This window comes from Pseudopipra pipra, chromosome 16 (assembly GCF_036250125.1).
Source record: "Pseudopipra pipra isolate bDixPip1 chromosome 16, bDixPip1.hap1, whole genome shotgun sequence".
Classification (NCBI taxonomy): domain Eukaryota; kingdom Metazoa; phylum Chordata; class Aves; order Passeriformes; family Pipridae; genus Pseudopipra; species Pseudopipra pipra.
In genome coordinates, this window is record NC_087564.1 from 1,611,677 (window position 1) to 1,635,863 (window position 24,187).

Below are 24,187 nucleotides of genomic sequence, written 5' to 3' on the forward strand. Positions count from 1 at the left end.
CTCTGGGCATGTGTCACCCACCCAGAGCTTGTGGGAAACGCTGTGAGCTCCTGACCCCCACCCAGGATCTGCCCCCCTCACCCTGAGCAGGCTCTGGGGAGAAACCCCAGCTGGGGGTCACGAGCTGTGGAACAAACGACCTTCCAAGAGGGGTTGCAATAGCTCCAAAGGTTTATTTGTCTGCTGCCATTTATCAGGTGAGTGACGTGTGGCTCTCTGCTGCTGCAGGGAATCATTCAAGCAAGTCCTCTGCCCCCTTCCCTGAGCTCGGGGGGGCTTTTAGGATTTCTCCACAGCTCTGTGGCAGGAAGATGCTTTGTTTTGTCCCACACAAGTCCTGGCCCGGTCAGGGATGCCCCTTGTGGGGCGGGGCAGCATTCCCCCATCCTTAGAGATGTTCCCACTGGGAACAACTGGGGGCTGCTATTTAAATATTAAAGGGCTGAAATATTCAGTTTGAAGCCCAGGAGCTGCTTCCCATCCAGCATTGCCTGGGCTTGACTCTCCTTGTGGTGGCAGCTGGAGGTGGTGGCAAAGCTGGGCTTGTCTGGGGTGGCCACAGAGCCCCAGCTCCTGCTGCTGCCCTGGGACAGGGCAGGGAGGTGGCAGGGGAGGATCCCCCATCGGAACGGCTCATCCCCTGGGAGGGGCCAGCCCAGCTCAGCAGTGAGCAAAGCTCTCCTCGGTGGTGTCCCGCAGGTCCAGCCCTGCCAGGGCCGGGGGGTGCAGGCAGGTGAGGTTGTTGTAGGTGTACACGGGCTCCTGGGTGTCGTCCCCCTCGGCCACTGACTGCACGAAGCGCGGCACCACCGCCGGGTGCTGCAGGGAGAAGTCCCGCAGCTCCCTCAGGGAGCAGTTGCAGTGCCAGTTGTTGCCCCCCAGCCACAGCTGCTCCAGGGTGAAGGGGGGGCACAGGAAGCCCACAGAGAAGGTCTCCAGGGAGTTGTTCCTCAGGCTGAGGTACCGCAGGTTGGCCAGGGGGGAGATGACGGCGTTGTCCAGTGTCTGCAGCTGGTTGTGGGAAAGGTCAAGCCAGAAGAGTCTCTGGAGCGGGCTGAAGGTGTCCTGGGAGATCTCCAGGAGCTGGTTGGAGGACAGGAAGAGGTACTCCAGGTTGCTCAGACCCACGAAGAGCCGGGGCGAGAGGTGGCTCAGCCTGTTGTGCTTCAGGTCGAGCTCCAGGAGCTCGTGCAGTTCACTGAAGCTCTGGTCCTCGATGAGGGAGATGCTGTTGTGCTGCAGGAAGAGCCGCCTGAGGCTGGACAGCCCGGAGAAGGTGTTTGCTCGGACCCTGCCCATGCAGCTGTGCTCCAGGTGGAGGCTGTGCAGCTTGGTGACCCCCTTGAAGACAAAGTCAGGGAGGACCTTGATGCAGTTGTCAGACAAGTGCATGACTGCCACATTGTACAGCCCCAGGAAGGCCCCAGCCCTGATGTCCTGCAGCTGGTTGTTGTTGAGGCTGAGAACCTCCAGCTGCCCCAATCCCTCAAAGGTCCTTTCCACCAGGCTCCGGATCCTGTTGTGCCCCAGCTGCAGCTCCTCCAGGAACTGGAGGTCTTTGAAGGTCCTGGGCCTCAGGCTGGTGATGGAGTTGGTGGACAGGCGTAGGACGTGCAGGCTCAGGAGGCCCAGGAAGGTGTCCTCGTACAGTGAGACGAGGCGGTTGTGGGACAGGTCCAGCCACCGCAGGGCCTTCATGCCCATGAAGGCGCGGGGGGCGATGGCGTTGATCTGGTTGTGGTTCAGGTACAGCTTCTGCAGCTTCTGCAGCTTGACAAAGATGTTGATCTTGATGCCCTTGAGCGCGTTCCCGCTCAGGTCCAGCTCCTTCAGCTCGGTGAGGCTGCAGAAGAGCTGGTGCTGGAGGTAGGGGAGCTTGTTCCCGGCCAGGATCAGCTCCCTCAAGTTGGGCAAGTCATGGAACACCTTGTCAGGCAGGACCACCAGCGAGTTCCAGCCCAGGTTCAGGTACCAGAGGTTGGAGAGCCCCGCAAACAGCCCTTCCTCCACCTTGCTGAAGTGGTTGTTGTTGAGGCTGAGGGAGACGAGGTTCTGGGTGTGCAGGAAGGTGTGCGGGGCCAGGTGCCGCAGGCGGTTGCGCTCCAGGTGCAGGTGGTAGAGGCTCCTCAGCCCGTGGAAGGCGTGCTGCTCCACGCCGGCCAGCTGGCTGCTCTGCAGGTCCAGGAAGTCCAGGGCTGACAGGTTCCTGAAGGCGGCAGCCGGCAGGAGGGTGAAGTTGTTGCCGTCCAGCCACAGGGCCTTGGCGTTGGGGGGCACATCCTCGGGCAGGCGCGTCAGGTTGCGGGCGCTGCAGAACACGTTGAGCTCCTCGCTGTAGTCGTCCAGGCTGCAGGCACAGGGGCTGGGGCAGCGGGGCGGCTCCGTGTCCCCCTGCTCCTTCGGGGGGTCCCCCCCGGGGGGCTGGGAGGCGGCGGCCAGCAGCAGGGCCAGGGGGAGCAGGAGGGGGATGCCTGCTGTGGGGTGTGAGGAAAGGGGCCTCCGTCAGTGTGGGGACACGGCTGCTCCAGGGGACCCCTTTGGGACCCCTCTGCCGGCTGCCTGCACTGCTGGAGTTGGGGGTGGAGGGGTCAGTCCCAGCCCTTTGCACATGCAGGGCAGCTGCAGCAGTTTGCAGAGGTTGGATCCCTTGAGAGAGGGTGTGGGATCACCCCCCACTCCTGCCACGGCTCAGACTCCTCAGAGTTCGAGCATGGACCCTCAGAACTCATCTCTATATTGCAGTGGCTGCAGCAGCTTCTGCCTTTCATGGGGAAAGGCCCCCCAGTACCCTCTCCTCCTTCCTCCCCAGCTGCCTCCCCTTAACTTGCTGTTCCTTGGAGCCAGGGGGTCTCTGTGCTGCAGTCCCTGCCCACCCCTGCAGCCCCCAGCCAGGTTTGTGCTCTGCCCTACAGTGCCTGCAGGCCCCCCCGGCAGCTCGGGGGCCCCCAGAATGTATAATCAGCAGTGGAGGAGGAGAAGAGCGAAGGGTGACTGAAGCCCCAGCAGAGTTTGAGGGTGTCCCCCCAGCCCAAGCCCGGCCCAGGGGCAGGTTCCCCAGCCTCACCTTTGCCTGCGCTCATGGCGACGGGCAGGGCAGCTCCTGCTCCCGCTCCCGCTCCGCTCTCCGGCCCCGCCGCCTGCAGGGATGGATGGAGCAACCACCTTGACGCCTGTCCAGCAGCCCGCCCGGGCTTAACCCCACTGCTGCTGGGCCGGGCTGGGCTGAGCCCCCGGGACAGCCTGGCCGGCGTTGCTGGCACCGGGACGGGCTCCTCGCTGCTCCCCCTGGTCTGTAACTGCCTTTAGGGCAGCTCGGGAAAAGGGGGTGGAGTGAGATATCCAGGAATCTGATGGAGTGATGGGGATCCTGCCAGAGATGGGGTTTGAGTGGGCAGTGAGGGTGGAGGGAGGGCAACCTCACAGGGTGTCCCATGACCCTGTCCTGAGCTCCTGGAGGGTCCTGAACACTGACCCTGCCCTCCTCATGCTGCATCAGGACCCAATCTCCCACTGGTGAAATGGTGGCTGTGAGGGTCCCCTGGACAGTGGGGTGATGTGAATGGTGCTCCAGGGCTGACAGATCACACTCTGCCCCTGGCTGCTCCTCAAAACCACGCTGGGGAGGCTGATGACCTCATCCTGTGTCCCTGGGCATTTCCCCACCAGCCTCCAGCACAGGTTCTGTGGAATCTTTTACCACTTTCCAGGGGAGAAAGAGAAAGCCCCAGTGAGAGGAGCCTCGTGGCCAGTGGCTGCTGGATGGAAAAGCCACAGCCAACCCTTCCCCATGTCCTGGTAGCCCTGTTCTTCCCTGAAGATGAAGTTTGGCATCATTCACATCATTCACCTCCAGGAACAGGTATCTCCCACCAGTGTTGTTCTTCCCAGCCCTGGTTCCCCCCCTGCTGCAAGTGGAGCAGGGATGCTCTCCACCACCGTCCGTCGGGGCCTGGCATCTCCCCCAGCTCCAGCTCCCACCAGGCTGCTTTGGGAGGTGGAGATGGAACAGGGAAGCTGTCCACCACCAGTCCCACACCATGGGTGTCCCCACCATGCCCATTCCCATGGGAGCCTGGCATGTCCCCCCAGCTCCACAGGCCCCATCTCAGCTCTTCATCACTGAACTGGGGCAGTTCCATGACCATGGGAAGACGTGTTGGAGCGAGACATCCAGGCTCCAGCCTTGCAACACAACTTTCCCACAGGCACTGCTTTCTCCCTTCCCTTTTGGCCCTGAGTGCCATTCTCCTCCCCCTCTATTTTAATCCTCTCTTCTGGGAATTTATAGATCAGAAGGGAGAAACACGGGATGGGGGTACACACACACACTAATAGGCACTGAGCACATATTGACACAAGGTGTAATCAATCTGGAAGCTAAAAAGAGCTGAGCCAGCACAGCTCAGCCAGCCAAAACCCACAAACCTCTTTGGGAAGTTTAAATGAGCCCTGCCTGTGGCTGGGAGCAGGTTTATCCCTGCCTTCAGCAGCCCGTTCTGGGAAAATGTCAAATGAGATGTGATGGGAGAGTAAAGAGAGTCAATAAGCAAATCCCTTCCCAGTGTGGCTGCGGTGCAGGGAGGAGCTGGACCCATCTCCACCTTTAAAGGTCCTTGAGGCATCTCTTCTAGACCTGTCTCCACCTTTAAACCTCCCTGAGGGCATCTCCTCCAGATGTGTCCCATCACCTGTGGCTGGAACCCCATGAATGTTGATCCCTTCAGCATCACCATGAGCCCACCTTGAACACCTGGACCTCCACCTGCCCAGTGTACCATGGCTCCACAGCCACCCTGGGGACCTCATTTAGGTCCCCACCATGGATGTCCTCCTCCCACCATGTCCCTGGCCACTGTGGACCTCCCCACTTGATCCCCCCATCTCTTCAGCTTTGACAGATAATCTCCCTGGCTGGGACCAAAGTCTGAGCCGCCTCCCCTGGTTGCCATGGAGAAGGCTGTAATGGTATTAGGAAAAGCAGCAAAATCATAAAAAAGTAGTTTTCAAACCTATTTAAACTCTAAGGAATCATTTACCTTCCCCAGCAGCCCTCCTGTGCCTGCAGGTCCCTCCCCAGGGAGCTTCCCAGTTCCCTGTGTGTGGGAAATGCCACCAGCTGCCCCTGGCTCCCTGTTCTGGCTGAACTGGGGAGGGACTGGTGCTGGTGACCCTGCCAGGTCTGCTGTGGGACCCCAGGAGCTCTCTGGCCCATCCCCACCCACCAGGGTGAGTGACCAGAGACAGCTCTGGACACCAGCAGGGACAGCACCAAGCCAGGCTGAGCCCTGAGGGGAGGAGGGATGTGACACACGTGGTGTTGTCACAGCTGAGTTAGGGAGTATTTTTAGCAAATTTTTCCAAATATTGTTGCTGTCTGGAGGAGACCATCTCTCATTGCCAGGGCAACCAGCACTCCTGCTCCTCATCCCCAACCAAAACCGTGCCAGCCCTGATGCTGCTGCTTGAGAGAGCTGGGATGGGTGACACCAGCACCCCAGAGCTTGTGCCACTCCTGGGGACACCAGCAGGGACCAGGCCCCAGGAGTGGGGCTTGGCCTGGTGCTCAGTGGCCACCCACGTTTCTGGCCACACCTGGGAGTGGGGGCACAGGGGCCTGGCAGCTGCTGGCAAAGGTCCCCATGGGCATCACCAATTGTCAGTTCCTGCCCTGCCACGGGTGCTGGGAAAGTTGGGAAAGGTGCTGGAAGCACCAGAGGCTCTCGGGGAAGCCAATTACAGCCCTGGTGGCCACGTGAAACCTCACCACCAGCCCAACCTGGCTGGACTGGTTGGACTGGGAGAGGTGAGGACATCCCCAAGGCATGACTCAGGGTGGCCAGGCTGTTGCTGGAGACACAGATGGGAAAATTCCCAAACACTGAGGTTTGGGGAAAAGAAGAAGCCCAGGGAGCGGGAGGCTGGAGATGTGTGGGGACAGGAGAGCCTGTCCCAGCAGTGGCTGCCAGGTCAAAGCTGGATTTGGGGAGTGAATAGAGGGATGGGAGGCAGTCACCTTGCCTAACTCACCTCGATGACAGTGCTGGTGTGCCAGGAAGGGGGGAGGGGTCCGTGTCCCAGGTCAGCTCTCCAGACCTGGTGGGTTCTATGCCAGCCCTACAGCAGCTGCTGGGTGGAGGGGTCAGCCTGGTCCTCGGGGTGCCTGGTTGGGGAGAATGGGCCATGCACCCTCCCCCTGCCTGGGATTGCATGGCCACAACCCCCCCACTGCCTCCTGTCACCTCCGTGCCTGCCCCATCCCAGCCCTCCTTCTCGGCCCCGTGGGGAAGCACCTGGAGATGCCAGGGGGGTGACAAAAGGGACATGAGGCAGCAGTGGGTGCTGGCAGTCCATCAAACCCAACACTTCCTGGGCTGCAGCACAAGCAGCTTGTTCAGCAGGGCCAAGGAGATGATCCTCCCTCCTCCTGGAACTCACACCCATCCAGTGCTGGGATCCCAGCACAGGGAACACCCCGATGGGTCAGAGCAGGTCCGGGGGGGACCATGGGAAGGGAGAGCTGAGAGAGCTGCTCCAGCTCCCTCCTCCTCTTCCTTCCCCAGGCTGGGATGGCTGGGGCTGTCCAGCTGGAGAAGACCTTGTGGCAGCCTGGCAATACATGAGGGGCCCTGGAAGAGCAATGGAGAGAAGCTTTTCCTCAAGAGCCATCAAGACAGGAGAAGGGGTGATGGTTTTAAACTGGGAGACAGTGGATTTAGATCGGATATAAAAAGAAAATGGGTTGGGGGGGGATCAATGGGAGCCTGGCCTGGGGGTGCCACGGCTGGGCACCTCTGTGCCTCCAGGCAGGTGACGCTGTGGGCTGCTCCCACCACACCGGGCATTCCCGGTGCTCCACCCGCCTCCCAGCAGGGATCCGCTGCATCCAGGAGCGAACGCAAATTCCCTTTGCTGGCGCTGGAAGCCAGATGGAGCCAGTCACTGCGCTAAGGCCGTGCCGGGCCCTGCGGAAGGCTCCGGGGAAGGCGGGGGCTGCTCCCCCCGCTCCGCCCGCGGGTCCCCTCGGGGCCAGCGCGGTGTGTGACCCTGCCGAGGGCTGCAGGGATGGAGGGGACGGGACAACAAACAGCGGCATCGGCCCGGCGGGCTGCGGGCTACAAATATTGCACCTGTTTCCCCGTGAACTCCTGTGGATTTGGGAGCGTTTCTCCATCTTTGTGCTGCATCCCAGGGGAGAGGTTGGTACCTCGGAGCACGAGGGTGACCCAGCCGCCACAGCTGCTGTGGTTAAGGTGTCCTTGACAGGAAGAGTGACAAGCCCTCGGTACAGAGCTGGCCTTTGGTGGGGTTAACAAAACACAGACTTTCTGTTTGGTTTTACTCTGGAGCAGGGATGGAGATTCAGGGTTGCAGTGACACCCTAAAAACTCATCTCTCAGCCCAAAATTGCTTTTTGTGGTGTGGACCAGGACAAAATTTGCTTCATATTCCCAAACCATGGGGAAAGTGGGCACTGTCATTCCTGGTGCCCATAGGACACCTGCCACCAAGGTGGGTTTGCATAGCTAATGCCATATTTATGGATGTTAATTGTCCTCTGCCATGTGAAATGGGCACCCTGAGGATCAGGAAGAACCTGGCTGTGCCACCGTGGTGGCACGGGCTGTTTGCCCTCCTAAATTAGGTGTCCTGGGGTCTGGGACAGCCTAAGTGCCCATCCTTGGGGTGTCCCTGTGGGGCTGAGACCCCTCAGGATGCAGCATGTGCCCGGGGAGTGGAGCTGCTGCTCAGCTCCCCATGTGCTGAGCCCCCTCCACCGTGGGCAGGGTGTGAATTTGGCTTTCAGCTCCTGGGTGGGTGTGAAGAGACTGTGAATTCTCATCAGCACTTTCATTACCTTAATAAAATTACTTCAGGTCTGTTAAGTTCTTTCGCAGAAAAATAAGCCCTAATTGGACGTTCTGTTGGCTTCTCCTTCCCCAGAGTCCCCGGAATGTTCAGTCCCTGGGTATCACATCCATGGACCTTCATTCAATCCCCCTCGAGGGGCTTCTCCAGCAGCCTGGACCAGGTGAGGAGTTTTGCTTGGCATGGAGCTTCTGCCAGGATGGCCCCTCTCCCTCTCATCCTCTTGGCTCTGACAGATCCAGAAGAGTTATTCAGAGCTGTGGTCTTTTTTGAACATTAATTGTCAAAGCTTTTCTTCTTTAAAAGACAGATTCTTACCTAAACTCACCCACTCTACAGAAATAGCAGCGATAATAAGCCTGAAATGAGGAGATTAAGAACTGGAATTCATTTTAGAATCATAGAATCATCGACTAGTTTGAGTTGGAAGGGACCTTTAAAGGTCATCTAGTCCATCTAGTTTTACTCCTGTTCAGGGTTTTCCAGCACTATCCACCATGCCCTACACTCCCTTTTACCCTCACTCTTACCTTGGAGACTCTTCAAGTGCTTTTAGCTTTGCACACACTTGGGATTTGTCCTATTCCAGCCTAGCTGGTCCCAGTTTGGAGCCAGCAGCACTGTGTAGACCAGCACAACCCAGTTTTTGCACTGTCTGGGCTAATCTGGGCTGGTTTCAATGCATGCTTTGCTTTGAAGTTTAGATTTTGTCCACACAGTATCCCTGATGTGAAGGGGTAAACTGGGAAAGGTCTTTTCTGTCACCAGCTTCAGCTTGATCACAGCTCTGAGATCCTGGGACCTTTTGGGTGATTCACTGACACAAGAGGTGCAAGGACTGCAGAGATCAAGAGAAAGTTGCCCAGAAGCAAGTTAGATGCTCCTGGATGGTTTGGAGCAGGTGGTAGTGTTAATGGGTTAATTAATGGGTTAATCAGATCATAGAGTCATGGAATGGGTTGGGTTGGAAGGGACCTTAAAGCTCATCTTGTTTCATCCCCTGCCATGGGCAGGGACACTTTCCACTAGCCCAGGTTACTCCAAGCCCCGTCCAACCTGGCCTTGGACACTCTCAGGGATGGGGCAGCCACAGCTTCTCTGGGCAACCTGTGCCGGGGCCTCCCCACCCTGACAGGGAAGGATTTCTCCCCAGTATCCCATCTAACCCTGCCCTCTGGCAGAGGGAAGCCATTCCCCTTGTCCTGGCACAATCTGTCCATGGAAAAAGTTGCTCTCCCTCTTTATTTATCAGCCCCCTTTAAGTACTGGAAGATCCCTGCCCTAGAGATGGAGGCCACCCCTACAGCAGGTTTGGGAATGGTCCATAACAGTGTGGTACCTCCAAAATGGCAATATTGCTCCGCTGGGGGTGTTTCCTGAGCTGCTTATTCCGGTATCTGTTGTGAGCTGACTTGGAAATACAAAAGCCTCCCCAGAAGTTTCATTTCCTTCCCTCTAACAGCTCCCGGGGTGGCTGGAATTATTGGTTCCACCTTAAAATCGAGGTGGATGCCACACCCTCCAGTAACCAAAGTTGATAGCAACAGTGCTGGACCTCCAGGGAGAAGTTCCTTAGAGATCCTTAGATCCTTCCTTTGCTTTTCAGTTGCTGCCTGCCCCACACTGTGCTGAGATCTCGGCCTCTGAGCACATGGATCTTGGAATTGTTGCAGAGAATGAGAAGGTGAGTGCTGTGACAAAGCATGTGCAGCACCTTGCTAATGAAAAATATAAGTGTGAAGGTCTGCAGCCCCTTCCCGGGTGATGGAAGAGGCTCTGCCAAGGAAATCCTCACCACAGGAGGAAAATGGCAGCTGAAAATCCCATCTAGAATCTGTTCAGGCTCTGAAAAGCTGAGCTCTTCCAGCAGCATGTGGTGGGTGAGTGGCAGGGGGAGGAGGGCTCGGCTGGCACCCGCTGTGGGAGCTGCTCTGTGTCTCCAGGTGCAGCTGCAGGATGGGAACGATGGGATGTACCAGCTTGGAGACTCCCAGGAGGGGATGGGGAAGCTGGCTAGCTCCAAGACAGATTTCCCAGCCAGGGTGCTCTTTAGTGAAGAGGAAAAACTGAAGGTAAAACTTTGAGAGTTGGCGAGAACTGAACTGTGAGGCTCTAAGAGGTCTGTAGATCCACAGGAGGAAATCTGGGGGGGAATTCCTCCTTCTAGAGGGATGTGTGTTGTGCTTAAACATCATGTTGGCCTCAGAATCCATCCATGGCTTTAATTAGGTCCTTCCTTCTCCTAGATTTCCAAGGACCTCGTCGATCTCCAGATAGAGACCAACAAAATGAAGGAGCAGTACGAGACAGAGAACTTTGAACTGAAAAATATGGTATCCAGAAGTTTGGAATAGCCGATTTCTGCCCTGCCAATGCCTTTATCCAGCAGTCCAGCTCCTTATACACCCACCTTTGCTTTGCTGGGCATATTCTCTTGGCTCTGGCTAGAGCTACATTCCCCCCTGACATGCCAGATATCACGAAACTCCCATGAAACTCATCTCCCTGTGACTGCTCCTGGTCTCTGCCACAGTCTAATCCTGCTGACTTCACCCTGCAGATCCTGGCCCTGGAGAACCGTGTGCGGGAGCTGGAGCTGGGCAGTGAGAAGGTGATGGGGGAGCGAGATTCCCTGTGGGAGCGCCTGCGAGCCCTGGAGAGCGCTCGGAAGGAGCTGGCACAGGAGTACATCATTCTGAAAAGCAACTACCTGGCCCTTGGGAAAGAGCTGGACCAGGAGGTGAGACAGACTCCGGTGCTCATCCCGGTGTTCCCGGCTCCGTCTCACATTCCTCTGATGTACAGGCAGCTTGGTGGCCTTGGGTTGGGTATTCGTGTCACAGCTCAGCTCCAGTGAGGCTTGTTTACAGAATTAGGGAATGGCTTGAGCTGAAGGGGCCTCTTAAAGGCCACCCAACTCTCCCCCCCTGCCATGGGCAGGGACACCTTCCACTAGCCCAGGTTGCTCCAAACCCTGTCCAGCCTGGCCTTGGAGACTTCCAGGGATGGGGCAGCCACAGCTTCTCTGGGCAACCTGTGCCAGGGCCTCCCCAGCCTCACAGCCAACAGTTCCTTCCCAATATCCCATCTAACCCTGCCCTCTGACAGTAGGAAGCCATTCCCCCTTGTCCTGTCTCTCCAGGTCCTTGTCCCAAGTCCCTCTCCAGCTCTCCTGGAGCCCCTTTAGGCCCTGGAAGGGGCTCTCAGCTCTCCCTGGAGCCTTCTCTTCTCCAGGTGAACCCCCCCAGCTGTCCCAGCCTGGCTCCAGAGCAGAGGGGCTCCAGCCCTTGGAGCATCTCCGTGGCCTCCTCTGGACTCTCTCCAACAGCTCCGTGTCCTTCCTTTGTTGGTTCCCCAAAATCTGGAGGCAGCTCTGCAGGGGGGTCTCACCTGAGGGGGCAGAGGGGCAGAATCCCCCCTCCCCTGCTGCCCACGCTGTGGGATCAGCCCAAGGCACACGGCCGGGGCAGGTCCAGCCCCTCAGCGGTGACACGGCCCCGGGTTTGTTTGCAGAGCCGGGGTTTGCTGTCACACCTCCCCCTCCTCGCGGGGTCTGTGGGACCCGCTCTGCGCAGCGGGGTGGGCGCTGAGCCCACGCTGACCCGAGTGATCCCGGCCCCGCTGGCACAGCCTCCCGCTCCGGGCCGGCCCCATCCCTTTCCCGGGGGTCACGGCGGGGCTGGCCCGGGCACACGGGGCCGCTCCCCCCGCGCTGCCAGCGCGCTTTGTTTCCCTTTTTTCTGCTTGGCTTGCGCGGGCTGCACGGGAGCGGACTGGAGTCGCTCTCTTTTCGGGCGGCGGCGGGAAGGGGCCTGGGAGCTTTTAGGCAGACAGCTTCATAAAAACACTGAATTCAAGCAAGTTTCTGATGGCTCCTTAAAAGATAGTCACCTTCCCGGTGACTGTTAGCTTAGCAATTATTAACCAGAGTCTTTCGGACCTGGATTTGTGTATTTCTTTGGCAAGAACAGCTACTTCAATAGCCCTTCCTCTCTCCCCTCCCTCTCCTCTCTCCTGCTTCTTCTCCTTTTTAAATTGGATGGAATGAGTGACACCCTCCTGCCTCCCTCCCTCCCTCCCCCAGCAGATAGTTTCGCTGGTTCAGCTAAATGACCTGGTTTTCCACGCCGGGCTGTGGTGGGAAGATGTGGAGCTGGGACCAGGCACGTTTGTTTGGTCGGGTCTGTCTGGATGGTCTGCAAAGCTCTGGCGGAGGAGGTACAGGATCATGATCATGCCATGGGTTAGTGACCCCTGAGAGCTGATCATCTGTCTTCCATAAGCTGAGAAATGGGAATTTCTTACAAGCAGGCAAGCTCAGCTCTCAGAGAGGGGTGAAGCCACCCTGTCATCCCACTGGAGCACGAGGCAGAGCTGCTCTGCTCCCTCCTCGTGGAGGAATAGCTCCATGTTCACTCTCAGCTGCTCCTTGTCCCCAAGGGGGTGCAGTATGTTTATCAAAAATTGGATTTTCAGGCAGCTGATATCTCTAAATGATGGGTTTAGCGAGTTAGAGGTAATAACACAGTTTTCACATGGATCCTGGAATGTTTCAGAGGGTGAAAACACGTGGACTCAGTTCTGTGCCTGGATAGCATCCCGAAGAATTATAGAATCATGGAATGGCCTGGGTTGGAAGGGACCTTAAAGCCCATCTTGTTCTACCCTTTGCCATGGGCAGGGGCACTTTCACTAGACTAGGTCGTTCCCAGAAGCAGTGGAGCATGGTCCAGAAGCCAGAGGTGAATTCCTTGGATGTAATCCATATGCTGAGGGGGTTACCCTCAGCTTGGCTCTGACTCCCAGATATCCCTGCCTGAAGCCAGAAAGGCTCCGACTTGGCAGGCTGGGACTTGTCGCGACATGGGCCTCTTGCTCATTATTTTCCCAGTGTGGACTTTCCCAAAGGAAATGGGAAAAGCAGCCTGCGGTTCTGTCCCCTCCCCTTCCCCGGCGCTCTTCTGGGGAGACAATGAACCTTTTACACATTCCCAATTACAAGTGCTACTTGTGACCTTGCCAATATGTTGTCATGGCTGCTTGGCGCAGAAGCAGCTCCGCGAACTCATTCACGGCCCCTTGGCCGGGAACAGTTGGAGCCGCTGAATTGTCGGGCGCCCTTTGTGCTGGATTCACACACCGCCCCGGGGCTGCCCCGGCCGCAGAGCCGGCCTTGCCCAACCCTTGGGAAGCGCCTTGCAGAAGGTGCCAGTCAGGCACTTGGTGCCTGTTTTCTGACTCGCTGTAAATTCTCCCTTTTCAAGGCTCTGACCTTTCCTAGCTCCCAGTTTCCTTCTCCCTTTGTCCCGCGGCTGCGGCGGCGCTCGGCGGAGGGGACCCAGTGCCTGCGAGCCGGGTTCCACGCCGGGGTTTTCTCTGGAGCCGGGCCAGGCTCGGGAGCTCAGCGAAGCCCAGCTCAAACCCGGGACTGCCTCTTTTTTTGGCTAAACCGGTAGCTGTGCCCCCTTTCCGACCGAATTGTCGGGGCTGACAGCTGCAGATGGATCGCTCTGGGCTGGGGAACAAGCAGGCTGGCTCTGCGGAGCTGTCAGGTTTCACAGCTGTATATCTCACCTCTTTGTCAGCCTCTTTTCTCCTCGCTCTCCCCCAGCCCACCCTGTGCTATCTTTTGATAAGCTATTCTCTCCACGGATGACTCAGATGACCTCTGCCTCCCATCCTCCCGATTCACTGCCATGGTAACAATTACTCAAGCTTGTCCCCAGTCATAAACCCCATCAAAGCTTTGTTATCTACACAGAAACCCTCCCGGGAGACATGAATTCCCCCAGTGTTCCTTCCAGATCACCTGTAACAGAGCTTTTCTCATTCAGATCCTCTTTATCTTTTGGAAATGTGTCACTTCACACCAGCACTGCTTTGAATCTTGCTGCCTACACGGAGCTGTGGGCTGGCTGCTGCTGGGGGATGCATCCCAACCAAACTGGGATTGTGGCAGCAGGGATGGACAGAAGGATGGAGATTTGGCCCTTCTCTTGTATTATGGAGTCCAGCACTGTTCAAAGCTGTTCCACGGGGAAAGACGTTCCAGAGGTGCAGGGTTGGAGTGAGGAGAGAGCTGGAGGCCAGGAGAGGTGGTGGCAGAGCTGTGCCCAGGGCTGGCACTGGGATCTGGATCTGAATGTGAGAGAGAGACAGGCAGAGGGATAAGGTTCCATGGGAATAACTCTGCTGCCTGGAAATGCATTTCCATGAGAACTAGAAAATCACTCGTATCTTTGGACCGGTGGAGATAAGACCATAGGAGAGAGAACTAAAATTAAAACTTGCTTTTGGGAGGGTACAGGGGTGCCTGCCTTGTGCACACACCAGGAGCAGCAGGTGAGGAGGATTTTCTTTCCTTCTTGTTTGCCCTGGCAGGTCAGGAGGAATGAAGAGCTCACCCAAGAGCTCCTCAACCTGGCCAAAGGCAGGAACACCCTTCCTGGCACAGAGAGCACCCACCCGCCTGCCGTGGCCCATCAATCCTCTGCGGAGCTGGAAAGAGTGAGGGGGAAGGTAAGGAACTCTCTGCCCTTCCACCAGCTCCTTGGACAACAAGGATCTAACAGGCCCTTCTGTCTCTCCTAAAACCAGCCTGAAGATGTAGTTGCCTCTGGACACGAGCAGCAGGAGCTGGAGAGAAATGTGAGTGTGTGGGGTCTGCTGCTGGATCCTTGGGAAACAGAGGGGGGGATTGATTCCAACTGTGGCTGGCACCTCCTTGTGCTAACTTGAGTTTTGTGGATCAGCTGATGCCTTGATTAATTTTAAATTATTTTTTAAGCTGTGCAGTTGCCAAATGAGGCTGGGGTAACTCCAGATGTGCAGGCAGAGCTGAGGGAGGGCACAGGTGGTGCCCTCGGTCTGTGCCCTGTCAGGGTGAACACAGGCAGGAGTTTAAAATCCAACAGGTGCAGAGGACACTTATTTTCTTCTTGCTCACACTTGAGAAAGCTGGGGGTGATGAAGCACCCGAAACTGAGAGCAGGGAGATGCTCTCAGCCTCCTCCCCATCTGCAGTCCCTGCAAAACCCCCACCAGCTCCTGCTGGGAATGTGGCTCTCAACGTGAGAATTTCCCTTGGGAGAGCGACACGTGTGCACCTCCACGTGCCCTGTCTGCAGATCAGACTCCATTTCTGCTGTGCTACAGGGCACCAGTCCCTTCCAGTTAAACCAGTCCTTTCCCCAGCATGTCACCGCTCACTGGAGCCTCTCCTCACTTCATCCTCTCTTTGCTCAGCCTTCTGCCTCATCTTCCTCTTTGTTTGTCCCTCAGTTGCTTGGAAACCAGGATCACATAAAAGTGGAGCTTGAAAAACTGAAGAAAACCCACGACTGGCAGCAGAAGCTGGAGGAGCGAGTGTGAGTGTTGGGGGCACCTTCTGCTTGGCTGGGCATTTATGGGCTTCACTGCAGCTGGATTTGATCCATGGGAGCAGGAGAAGGAGGCAGGCTGTCTCTGGTGGGGTACAAGGTGGGAATGATGATTCACCCTTGGAAGAAGTGAGACCTGGAAGGAAAACCTGATGTTTTCAAGGCTCTTCAAAGAGTCAGCTGCCTGCTTAAAGTTGGTGGTGTTTAGGGACACCTTGAAAATCCACATTCTGTAAAACACAGCAAATGTGTGACAGCCCAGAGATGAATCCAGCCCCAGCCCTTACCCCCACAGTGGATCTTCCATTGTCACGGGATGTGGTTGATGTCCTGGGAAAGGCTGCCCCAGCAGGGATGCTGCAGGAGTAGACCCTGTGCCTGGGGAAGACATTCACCTTTGATGGGGAGAGTTCTGTGGTGCTGGTTGATGAACATCTGGGGGATGGCAGCTGCTGCTGGGAGATTTCTGTCATCCCAGTGATTTCCTTCCCCAAGCTGGCTGTGTTGGACCTACAGAGACTCCCAGAATGGTTTGGGTTGGAAGGGATCTTAAACATCATCTCATTCCACCCCCCTGCCACCTTCCACTAGACCAGCCCCATCCAACCTGGCCTTGAACACTTCCAGGGATGGGGCAGAAGTCTGGGGGGGTTAAAATATAACACATTTTCTTCCTGTGTGTCCAGGCTGGGGCTGGGGAAGGAGCTGCAGGAGGCAAAGGGAGCGATTGGGGACACGCAGCGCAGGCTGGTGGAGCAGTCAGCGGTGAGGACAGGCTTCCTTCCCCTGCTCTTCCTTCAAGCCACGTGCTATTCCTGAGCTTCCAGGGGGGCATGCCTTGTATCCAGGTACTCTGACACCTCTTCCTCTCCAGGGAGCTTTTCCCACCAAGGTTCTCCTCCCTGTGCAGTTTCCTTCCGCACGTGGTGGAAGGTGCTGCTTGCTCAGGTGGTGGGAGGAATTTTGTTCACTGATTTTTAGAAAGAGTTGGTGGAATCACCGGGGCGGGGAGGTGGCAAATGACAGAAGGTAGCAGGGGAATTGAGGCTATAAACATTTCCATTGGACTTCTCTGAAAACTCAGAACCTTCCCAGCTCTAGCGAAGCTGAGTATCTGGAAAGGAAATCTCCAGTGTATTATGGAGCTTCTCAGTTCCCCCTCCTTGGCTGGAGGGCAGCAGTTTCTTTGTTTGTTGTGCCCAGGTGCTGCTCACATCCCAGAGCCAGCTGCAGGAGGTGGAGGCAGAGAACTCCCGGCTGCAGCTCCGGCTGAAGGAGCTGAACGAGGAATATCGCTCCCGGCTGGCGCGGTACATCAGGGACGTGGCGGTGGGTACCCCCAGCCCCGGGGGCTCTGCAGGCCTGGGGAGTATCACAGAATCATGGAACATCCTGAGCTGGAAGAGACCCATAAGGATCATGACTCAACTCCTGGTCCTGCCCAGGACACCCCAACAATTCCACCCTGTCCCTGAGAGCGTTTTCCAAACTCTCCTGACAGCCTTGGTGCTGTGCCCACTGCCCTGGGGAGCCTGGGCAGTGCCCAACAACCCTCTGGGGGAAGAACATTTTCCTGAGATCCAGCCTAACCCTGCCCTGATGCAGCTCCAGCTGTTCCCTCAGATCTCTCCATGCTGGCTGCCCTCCTTTTCAGGCTGCTGCAAATAAATAAGACCAAATAAGTGAATAAGAGGATCTTTCAATCCTGTTATCTGACCAAGAAAAATCCCAGCAGAAACTCACAGATCATTTTGCAGGGCTATACAGGAAAACTGGGTGCAGAGGGAGGCTGACTTAGAGTCATAGAATGGGTTAGGTTGGAAGGGACCTTAAAGATCATTTCATTCCACCTCCTGCCATGGGCAGGGACACCTTCCACTAGCCCAGATTGCTCCAAGCTCCATCCAACCTGGCCTTGGACACTTCCAGGGATGGGACAGCCACAGCTTCTCTGGGCAACCTGTGCCAGGGCCTCACCACCCTCACAGGGAAGAATTCTTTCCCAGTATCCCACCCAACCCTGCCCTCTGGCAGCAGGAAACCATTCCCCCTCCATTCCTCTGTCTGTGCATTTACAGAACTACATGGACAGCAAATCCAGCCACGGGACAGGACACAGCAAAGCCCCAGCTGATCATGCTGCCATGAAGCACTTTGTGGACAACATGCTGAAGGACATCCGGGCTTCCTACAAGTCTCGGGAGGAGCAGCTGGCACGGGCAGCACGTGGGTACAGGAAACGCATGAAGGACCTGGTGAAGAAGCACGAGAACCTGCTGATTGCCTATGGGTAAGGCTCAGACAGGCTCTGGGCCACCTCTGCCTTCAGGACCAAGTGAAGTGCTCCATAGCACCCCCCCACTGTCCTAGAGGGAGGCAAATGGGGCTCCCAGGGGGAGCAGGGGATGTGGAGTGCACGTTCTCCCTGCTCCTGACAATCCAGGATCGAGGTGCCTCCAGCTGCACGTCAGGGTGCTCTGGACATCATGGAGCTGCTTTGCACATATGTTTCTCCCACGTAAAATTCAGGGTGAGAGATGGATCCCACGCTGGATGGTGTGGAAATGCAGAGGTACCACAAATAGCTCCACCTCCCAGCCTGTCCCTGCAGTGCTTTCAGCTCCACTCCACAGCTCTCTCAGCAGCTTGGGCTGTGGGAAGCAGCAGAAATACTTGTAGTATAAAAGCTACAAATAGCTCTAGGACAAGCTCCCCTCAGAAACTCTCCCAGGAATGCTCCCACTTATCCTTTGCAGGTGGCCAGAAACCAGCAGGTCCCAAGGGAATGGTACCTCCAGGAGCAGCAGAACTGCTCAGTGTTGTCACCCAAAAAAACAACCAGGGACTGACCCCTCTGGCACATTACAGGCTCCAGCGAGAGCAGATCCGGTCCCTGGGGAGCAGTGCTGTGGACTGTGGCCCTGCTGAGCTCCACTTCTCCATCTTGGACCCAGAGCTGCTCACAAACACCACCCGGGAGCTGAACCGGCTGCGGGAGGAAAAGGCGAAGCTGGAGATGCAGCTCCAGGAACTGCAAAAGGTGGAGGCTGGGCAGGGAAACTGGGGGTGGTGGGGAGAGTCTTAAGGTGACACTGAGCCCCTTTCTTAGGCATTCACAGGATTGTTTAGGTTGGGAAAGCCCTCCAAAATCATCAAGTTCAGCCGTTCCCCCAGCACTGCCAAGGCCACCACCAAACCATGTTACTGGGTGCCACATCCACCCTCTCCCTGAGGATTTGCTGTGACCGTGGCACAGGCAGGGAACATTCCAATCATCTCCCAGTCACAGAACCATGGAATTCCAGAATGGCTTGGGTTGGAAAAGACCTTAAAAGCTCATCTTGTTCCACCTTCCCACCATGGGCAGGGACACCTTCCACCAGCCCAGATTGCTCCAAGCCCCGTCCAACCTGGCCTTGGACACTTCCAGGGATGGGAGGAACATCTCTTAATTTGCATGGGATGCATTTATTTAAAAATTCAGAGAGTGGGAGACCTAAAACCTTAAGATTCTACAGCACATCATTTCCTTGCCAGGGCACTGGTGGCTGTGGGAGTGCTGGGGTACATTGTGCCCCTTCAAAGGGAGCTTACAAAAAGGGGGGAGAGTGACTTCTACGGGGCAGAGATTGATAGGACAAGAGGAACAGATTTAAGCTAAAAGAGAAGAGATTTAGATTGGATGTTAGGAAGAAATCCTTCCCTGTGAGGGTGGTGAGGCCCTGGCACAGGTTGCCCAGAGAAGCTGTGGCTGCCCCATCCCTGGAAGTGTCCAAGGCCAGGTTGGACGGGGCTTGGAGCACCCTGGGCTGGTGGAAGGTGTCCCTGCCCATGGCAGGAGGTAGAACAAGATGAACTTTGAGGTCCCTTGGAACACAGCCCGTTCCATGACATGATTTCTACAAAGGTGGCAGGATCTGGGATTGCAATGGTTGAATGCTTAAAGGAATCCTGCTCTTCTTTTACCTTCAGAAAAGACTGAAAGAAGCCTCTGCATTTCCACCGCCTCCAGAGCAGTAAGTGCTGTTTGTTTCAGAGGATATCTGTCATTCCAAATTCTCCTTAATGTGTGCATTGAGGAATCTCTTTTGCTTACTTGGAGACAGCAATAAATAGGGAGAAAGGGAGCTTTTGGGCCCGCTCTGGGAAGAACAGCTGGCTGCCCCCTCAGCACAGCCCTTCCCGGGGGGAGGAGAGTTGGTCATTTGGGCCTTGATCCAAGAAAGCTCTTAAGCATATATTTGATTTAATCCTGTTTATAGTCCCACTGACCTCTTTAGAAGCTGAAATTAAGCATATGCCCAAGTGCTTTGGTGGATCACAACCTGAGAAAGGGCTATGGAACACCACCAGTTTGGGATGGTCCTGTTTCTCTTCCCTCCCAGGCTGGAACCCTTCGGTGCCACTGTGCTGATGCCTCCCTGGCTTCCCAACAAGCTCTGAATTTGCTCATTTTTGATGAGTCTTTTCCCCCTGCTCTGTTTTTATGCTGAAACTTGAACAGCTATAGCTGTGGAGAGCTGGAACAAAGCGTAGGAGAAACCTAAGCTGGGATTTTTCAGCCTTTTAAGATGTGGTCACCCAGAAAACGTGTCAGGTATTCCATTAGCTGGGTGCCAGCACCAAGGAATGGGTCAGTGCCAGAGCCCCTGGGCTCTGGAAGGGTCTCAGGCACAAGCTTGAGATTCAAACAGCCTCTGCCATGCTTTCCACACTGAAAATAGAAGCAGTCCTTGAGTAGATGCATTAATTTTATCAGACTCACCACAGGAGCAAGACATGGAAAATCCAGAGTCTGAATTTTAGTGATGCATCTTCTTTAGGTTTTTTAACTGTCAAGAGACCAAACTTCAAACTGTGATGGGTTTATCCATGCTGTTACCTTGCCCCTCCAGCTAGTGACATGAATCCCAGTGTTCCCACAGCACTTCAGCCCTAGTTCCTGCTTCTTGCTTTTATCATTAAATCACAGAATAGTTGAGGTTGGAAGGGACCTTAAAGACCATCTCATTCCACCCCCCCATGCCATGGAGGTTTATCAGCTGCATGGACTCCCTGTTTATTGTCCCCTTCTCTTCTTGCTCCCACGGAATCCCAGCCGGGATCTCCCTGGGCTGGGAAGCTGCAGCCACTGGAGCTGCTGGGAGCACAATGCATTCCTGCCCTCACACAGCCCAAATTCCCCGAGCATCAGATGTGACCTGTTATTTTCCTCCCTCGGACTGGGAGGCAGTGGGAAGGGCTTTCCCACGCCGGGCTGAGCAGACAGCTCACCTATCGTGCTCGCTGACCAGAACGGGCCGTGCCCCCCGCGCCAGCCTCGGGCACTGATGGCTCTCTGTTCCCACCAAACCCAGCCCTGCAGGGCCGGGGTCTGGGCTCTTTCTGCACAGAGGCCCTGACGTGCAAGTGATGATGTGATTTGGAACAGACCCAGCTGCCCTGGTGGGCAATCCCAGGCTGGCAGAAGGGCTGTGACTCCCGTGCCTGGGCATGGGATGGTGCCACGTACCCTGAAGAGGTTTGGGCACTGGGAGAGGAAAGGTTCAGGCACTGGGGTTCATGGTGGGATGGGCATGAGTTGTGTGGAGCTGTGTGACCTGTGGGTGGGCTGGATTTGATATCTGGGCGTGATCCAAATACGCTCTTCTCTCGTAGGCAGCTGGATGAGGAGGGCTGGGCAGAGGTCAGGAAGCAGCTCCGGGAATTCACACACAACACCCAGGTAAAAGTCTGGAACAGCCTGTTGAGTAAAAGCTTATCCCTCACCCACGTGGCAAAGATGTGCTGCCCTGGGGCTGATGTGCTGCTCCAGGCTGGAGGGGGGAAACTTTCACAGAATCACAGAATATCTTGAGTTGGAAGGGATCCACAAGGATCATCCAGTCCAACTCCTGGCCCTACACAGACACCCCAGCAATCCCACCCTGTCCCTGAGAGCATTGTCCAAACAGTCCTTGAGGTCTGGCAGCCTTGGGACCGTGATGACCACTGCCCTGGGGACCACCTTCCATGGAGCCTTGCTGTGGCTTTGGCCTCAGCCCATCAGGTGATGCTGACAGGTCCCAGCGGGTGATGTCTCAAGGCTCTACTGTCCCTGGTGCCCTCATGGCTCCTGCCTATGTTTCAGAACAAGCCTCTTGGCATCTCTATAACCAACTGGGGGTGCCCGTCCCCTGTGCTGGTACTGCTGAGGCACCTCCAATCCTGGGGGCAGTTTTAGGTCCTGCATGACAAAAAGGACATTGAGGGGCTGGAGCGTGTCCAGAGAAGGGAAGGGGCTGGAGCAGCAGGAGCAGCTGAGGGAGCTGGGGGGGCTCAGCCTGGAGAAAAGGAGGCTCAGGGGGGACCTTCTGGCTCTGCAACCCCCTGACAGGAGGGGGGAGCCGGGGGGGGGTCGGGCTCTGCTCCCAGGGAACAAGAGATGGGATGAGAGGAAACAGCCTCAAGTTGTGCCAGGGGAGGTTTAGATGGATATTGGGAAAATTTCTTCACTGAAAGGGTGGTCAGGCCCTGTCACAGCTGCCCAGGGCAGAGGTGGAGTCCCAATTCCTAGAGGGATTTAAAAGCCATATGGATGTGGCACTTGGAGATGCGGGTTAGTGGTGGCCTTGGCAGTGCTGGGGAAGTGGTTGGATTTGATGATTTTAGAGGGCTTTTCCAACCTACATGATTCTGTTTGACCTGGTTCAAGCCTGGGCTGAATCTGAATCAGCTTCCCAGTCTGGTTCCCCCTGGGTGCAAAGATATTTGCTTTCATGTCGTGCCTTTCCCTGTCCACAGTGACCTGAGGAAGGGCTCCACCATTACGTGGGGATGTTGAAAGCCAAACACCTACACTGGGTGTATTTTTGTGGCCAAAAAACCAGAGCTGCCGTGGCTGAGAGGCCAGAGCGACGGGGAAGTGGTTGGAAGGGCCTGGCAGAGAGGGACTGAGCAACTTCAATCTCACAGACCTCCCTGTTTTCTCCATGTTTTCTCCATGTTTCTTTGCCCCTCCAGGAGGATCTGGAGCAGGAGAGGAGCCAGCTGCTGACTCGGGCTGTTGTGGCAGAGGAGCAGGTGTTGGAGCTGCAGGAGTACATAGATCAGCATCTTGCCAGGTGAGACAGTGGGATCCCCCTGCTCTGCCCTGTGCTCCCAGTTTATCTCCAGGCTCATTGCCAGGGACATCATGGTGCCCACCACGCTGTCAGTGTCCACTGCTGGCACTGCCACAGCACTGCCAGCACGGCTGATGTCCTGCTGCACCTCCAGCTGTGCAGACAGCTGCCACCAGCCCTTGTTCCACAGAGCAGGGACACACACATGCCCAGCCACATGTCTCCTTCCTTCCCTGCTCACCCATCCTTTGGAGGAATCACAGAATCATGGAATGGTTTGGATTGGAAGGGACTTTAAAACCCATCCAGTTCCACCCCCTGCCACAGGTAGGGACACCTTCCACTAGCCCAGGTTGCTCCAAGCCCCGTCCAGCCTGGCCTTGGACCCTTCCAGGGATGGGGCAGCCACAGCTTCTCTGGGCAACTGTGCCAGGGCCTCCCCACCCTCACAGAGAATTCCTTCCCAATATCCCATCTAACCCTGCCCTCTGGCAGTGGGAAGCCATTCCCCCTTGTCCTGTCACTCTAGGCCCTTGTTCAAAGTCCCTCTCCAGTTCCCTTCGAGCCCCTTTAGGCATTGGGAGGGGCTCTAAGGTCTCCTTGGAGCCTTCACAAGGGGCTAAGAGAGGGTTGCCTAAAATATGAAGCCTCCCAGCAGCCCCTGATCCATGTTCCTCTCTCCCTGGCTCATCCTGCCCCGGAGCAGGAGAGGAGCTGCTGGGGCAGGGAAGGGTGAGGACAAGCAGGGCAGGTCTGTCAGACCATGATCCACCTTTCCTGCCGTGACTCCCCACCTGGGAACTCAGGTCAGGCTCTGCAGAGCCCACGAACACCTTTGAAATGAAAGGCTGTGGGTTCCTACTTGCCAGGCACAGCTCCTGGCATGGCTCAGTGCCCGGGCACTGTGCCTGCACTGTGCTGCTTCCCACGGCAGGTACAAGCAGGAGATCCTGCGGCTCAGGAACGCTGAGGGCAGCGAGGGGCCACGTGTGCTCAGTGCCAGGGCAGCTGCTGCTCCCCCCCTGCCCAGAGCCAGGACTGTCAGCCATGATCCATAGCACTCTGTGAGGAGCAGCACCAGCACAGGGAAGAATGGGATTCAAAGCAGGAGGTTTGTGTTCTATGGACTGCTGGGCTGGGAGCTGGGAGCAGCGAGGGAAAGCACGTGGGTGTTCCCCGTCTCGAATTCACAGGACTAAAATGAGACAAGACAACTGTGTCTCGTCTTTCCTCGTCTATCCCTGGGCTGCAGGAATTCTGCTGTTCCCTGAGCACATCACGGACATGGGGTCAGGTTCCCAGGCAGCTCTTTAATGCCGGGCTGCAGGGACAGGTTCCTGTTCCTGCTGTAACATTTCTGCTGGGGGAGACCTGGACCAGAGCCCAAGGGCTGCTCCTGCATCGCTCCCCTCCCCTCCCTCCCAGCTCCCGTGACACGGAGCCAAGTCTGGCTCAAGGCACTCTGAGCTTGGACAAAGGGATGAGCTGCTCTTTACCTGTGAGGGTGGTGAGGCCCTGGCACAGGTTGCCCAGAGAAGCTGTGGCTGCCCCATCCCTGGAAGTGTCCAAGGCCAGGTTGGACGGGGCTTGGAGCAACCTGGGCTAGTGGAAGGTGTCCCTGCCTGTGGCAGGGGGTGGAAGGAGATGAACTTTAAGGTGCCTTCCCACCCAAACCATTGTATGATCCTAAGATTCTGTGGTGGGAAAACCCTTTTTTTCTCTGTGTTTGAGTGGAAAATGGAATGTCACACAGATGAGAGGGCCAAGCTGATCCTTCAGGGAGGTGAGCTGGACACACTCCCTTCCTGTGTTACCTTCAAAGGGACAGTGGAGCAAAGC

General features: G+C 56.4%; 2 protein-coding genes across 5 annotated transcripts; one reads left to right on the top strand and one right to left on the bottom strand.

Moving 5' to 3' along the window:
* CCDC78 (coiled-coil domain containing 78) lies at positions 1-23,663 on the top strand. 4 transcript variants are annotated; one of them, XM_064672539.1, is made up of 18 exons: positions 1-197; positions 3,708-3,859; positions 7,942-8,029; positions 9,473-9,550; positions 9,810-9,938; positions 10,113-10,199; positions 10,427-10,606; positions 14,248-14,385; positions 14,464-14,514; positions 15,148-15,233; positions 15,932-16,010; positions 16,449-16,574; positions 17,324-17,535; positions 18,114-18,285; positions 19,218-19,261; positions 20,904-20,970; positions 22,248-22,348; positions 23,283-23,663. In XM_064672539.1, exons 3-18 carry the CDS (start codon positions 7,952-7,954, stop codon positions 23,404-23,406), a joined length of 1,752 nt encoding a protein of 583 aa, XP_064528609.1. In that variant the 5' UTR covers positions 1-197; positions 3,708-3,859; positions 7,942-7,951; the 3' UTR covers positions 23,407-23,663. The 4 variants fall into 4 exon arrangements, with proteins under 4 accessions (XP_064528609.1, XP_064528610.1, XP_064528611.1 ...); XM_064672540.1 differs by lacking the exon at positions 14,464-14,514; XM_064672541.1 differs by lacking the exon at positions 9,810-9,938.
* On the bottom strand, positions 191-3,311 carry IGFALS (insulin like growth factor binding protein acid labile subunit). The gene is made up of 2 exons (XM_064672542.1): positions 3,065-3,311; positions 191-2,474 (listed from the first exon to the last, which is right to left on the bottom strand). Exons 1-2 carry the CDS (start codon positions 3,078-3,080, stop codon positions 661-663), a joined length of 1,830 nt encoding a protein of 609 aa, XP_064528612.1. The 5' UTR covers positions 3,081-3,311; the 3' UTR covers positions 191-660.
* Positions 23,664-24,187: the final 524 nt, after the last annotated feature.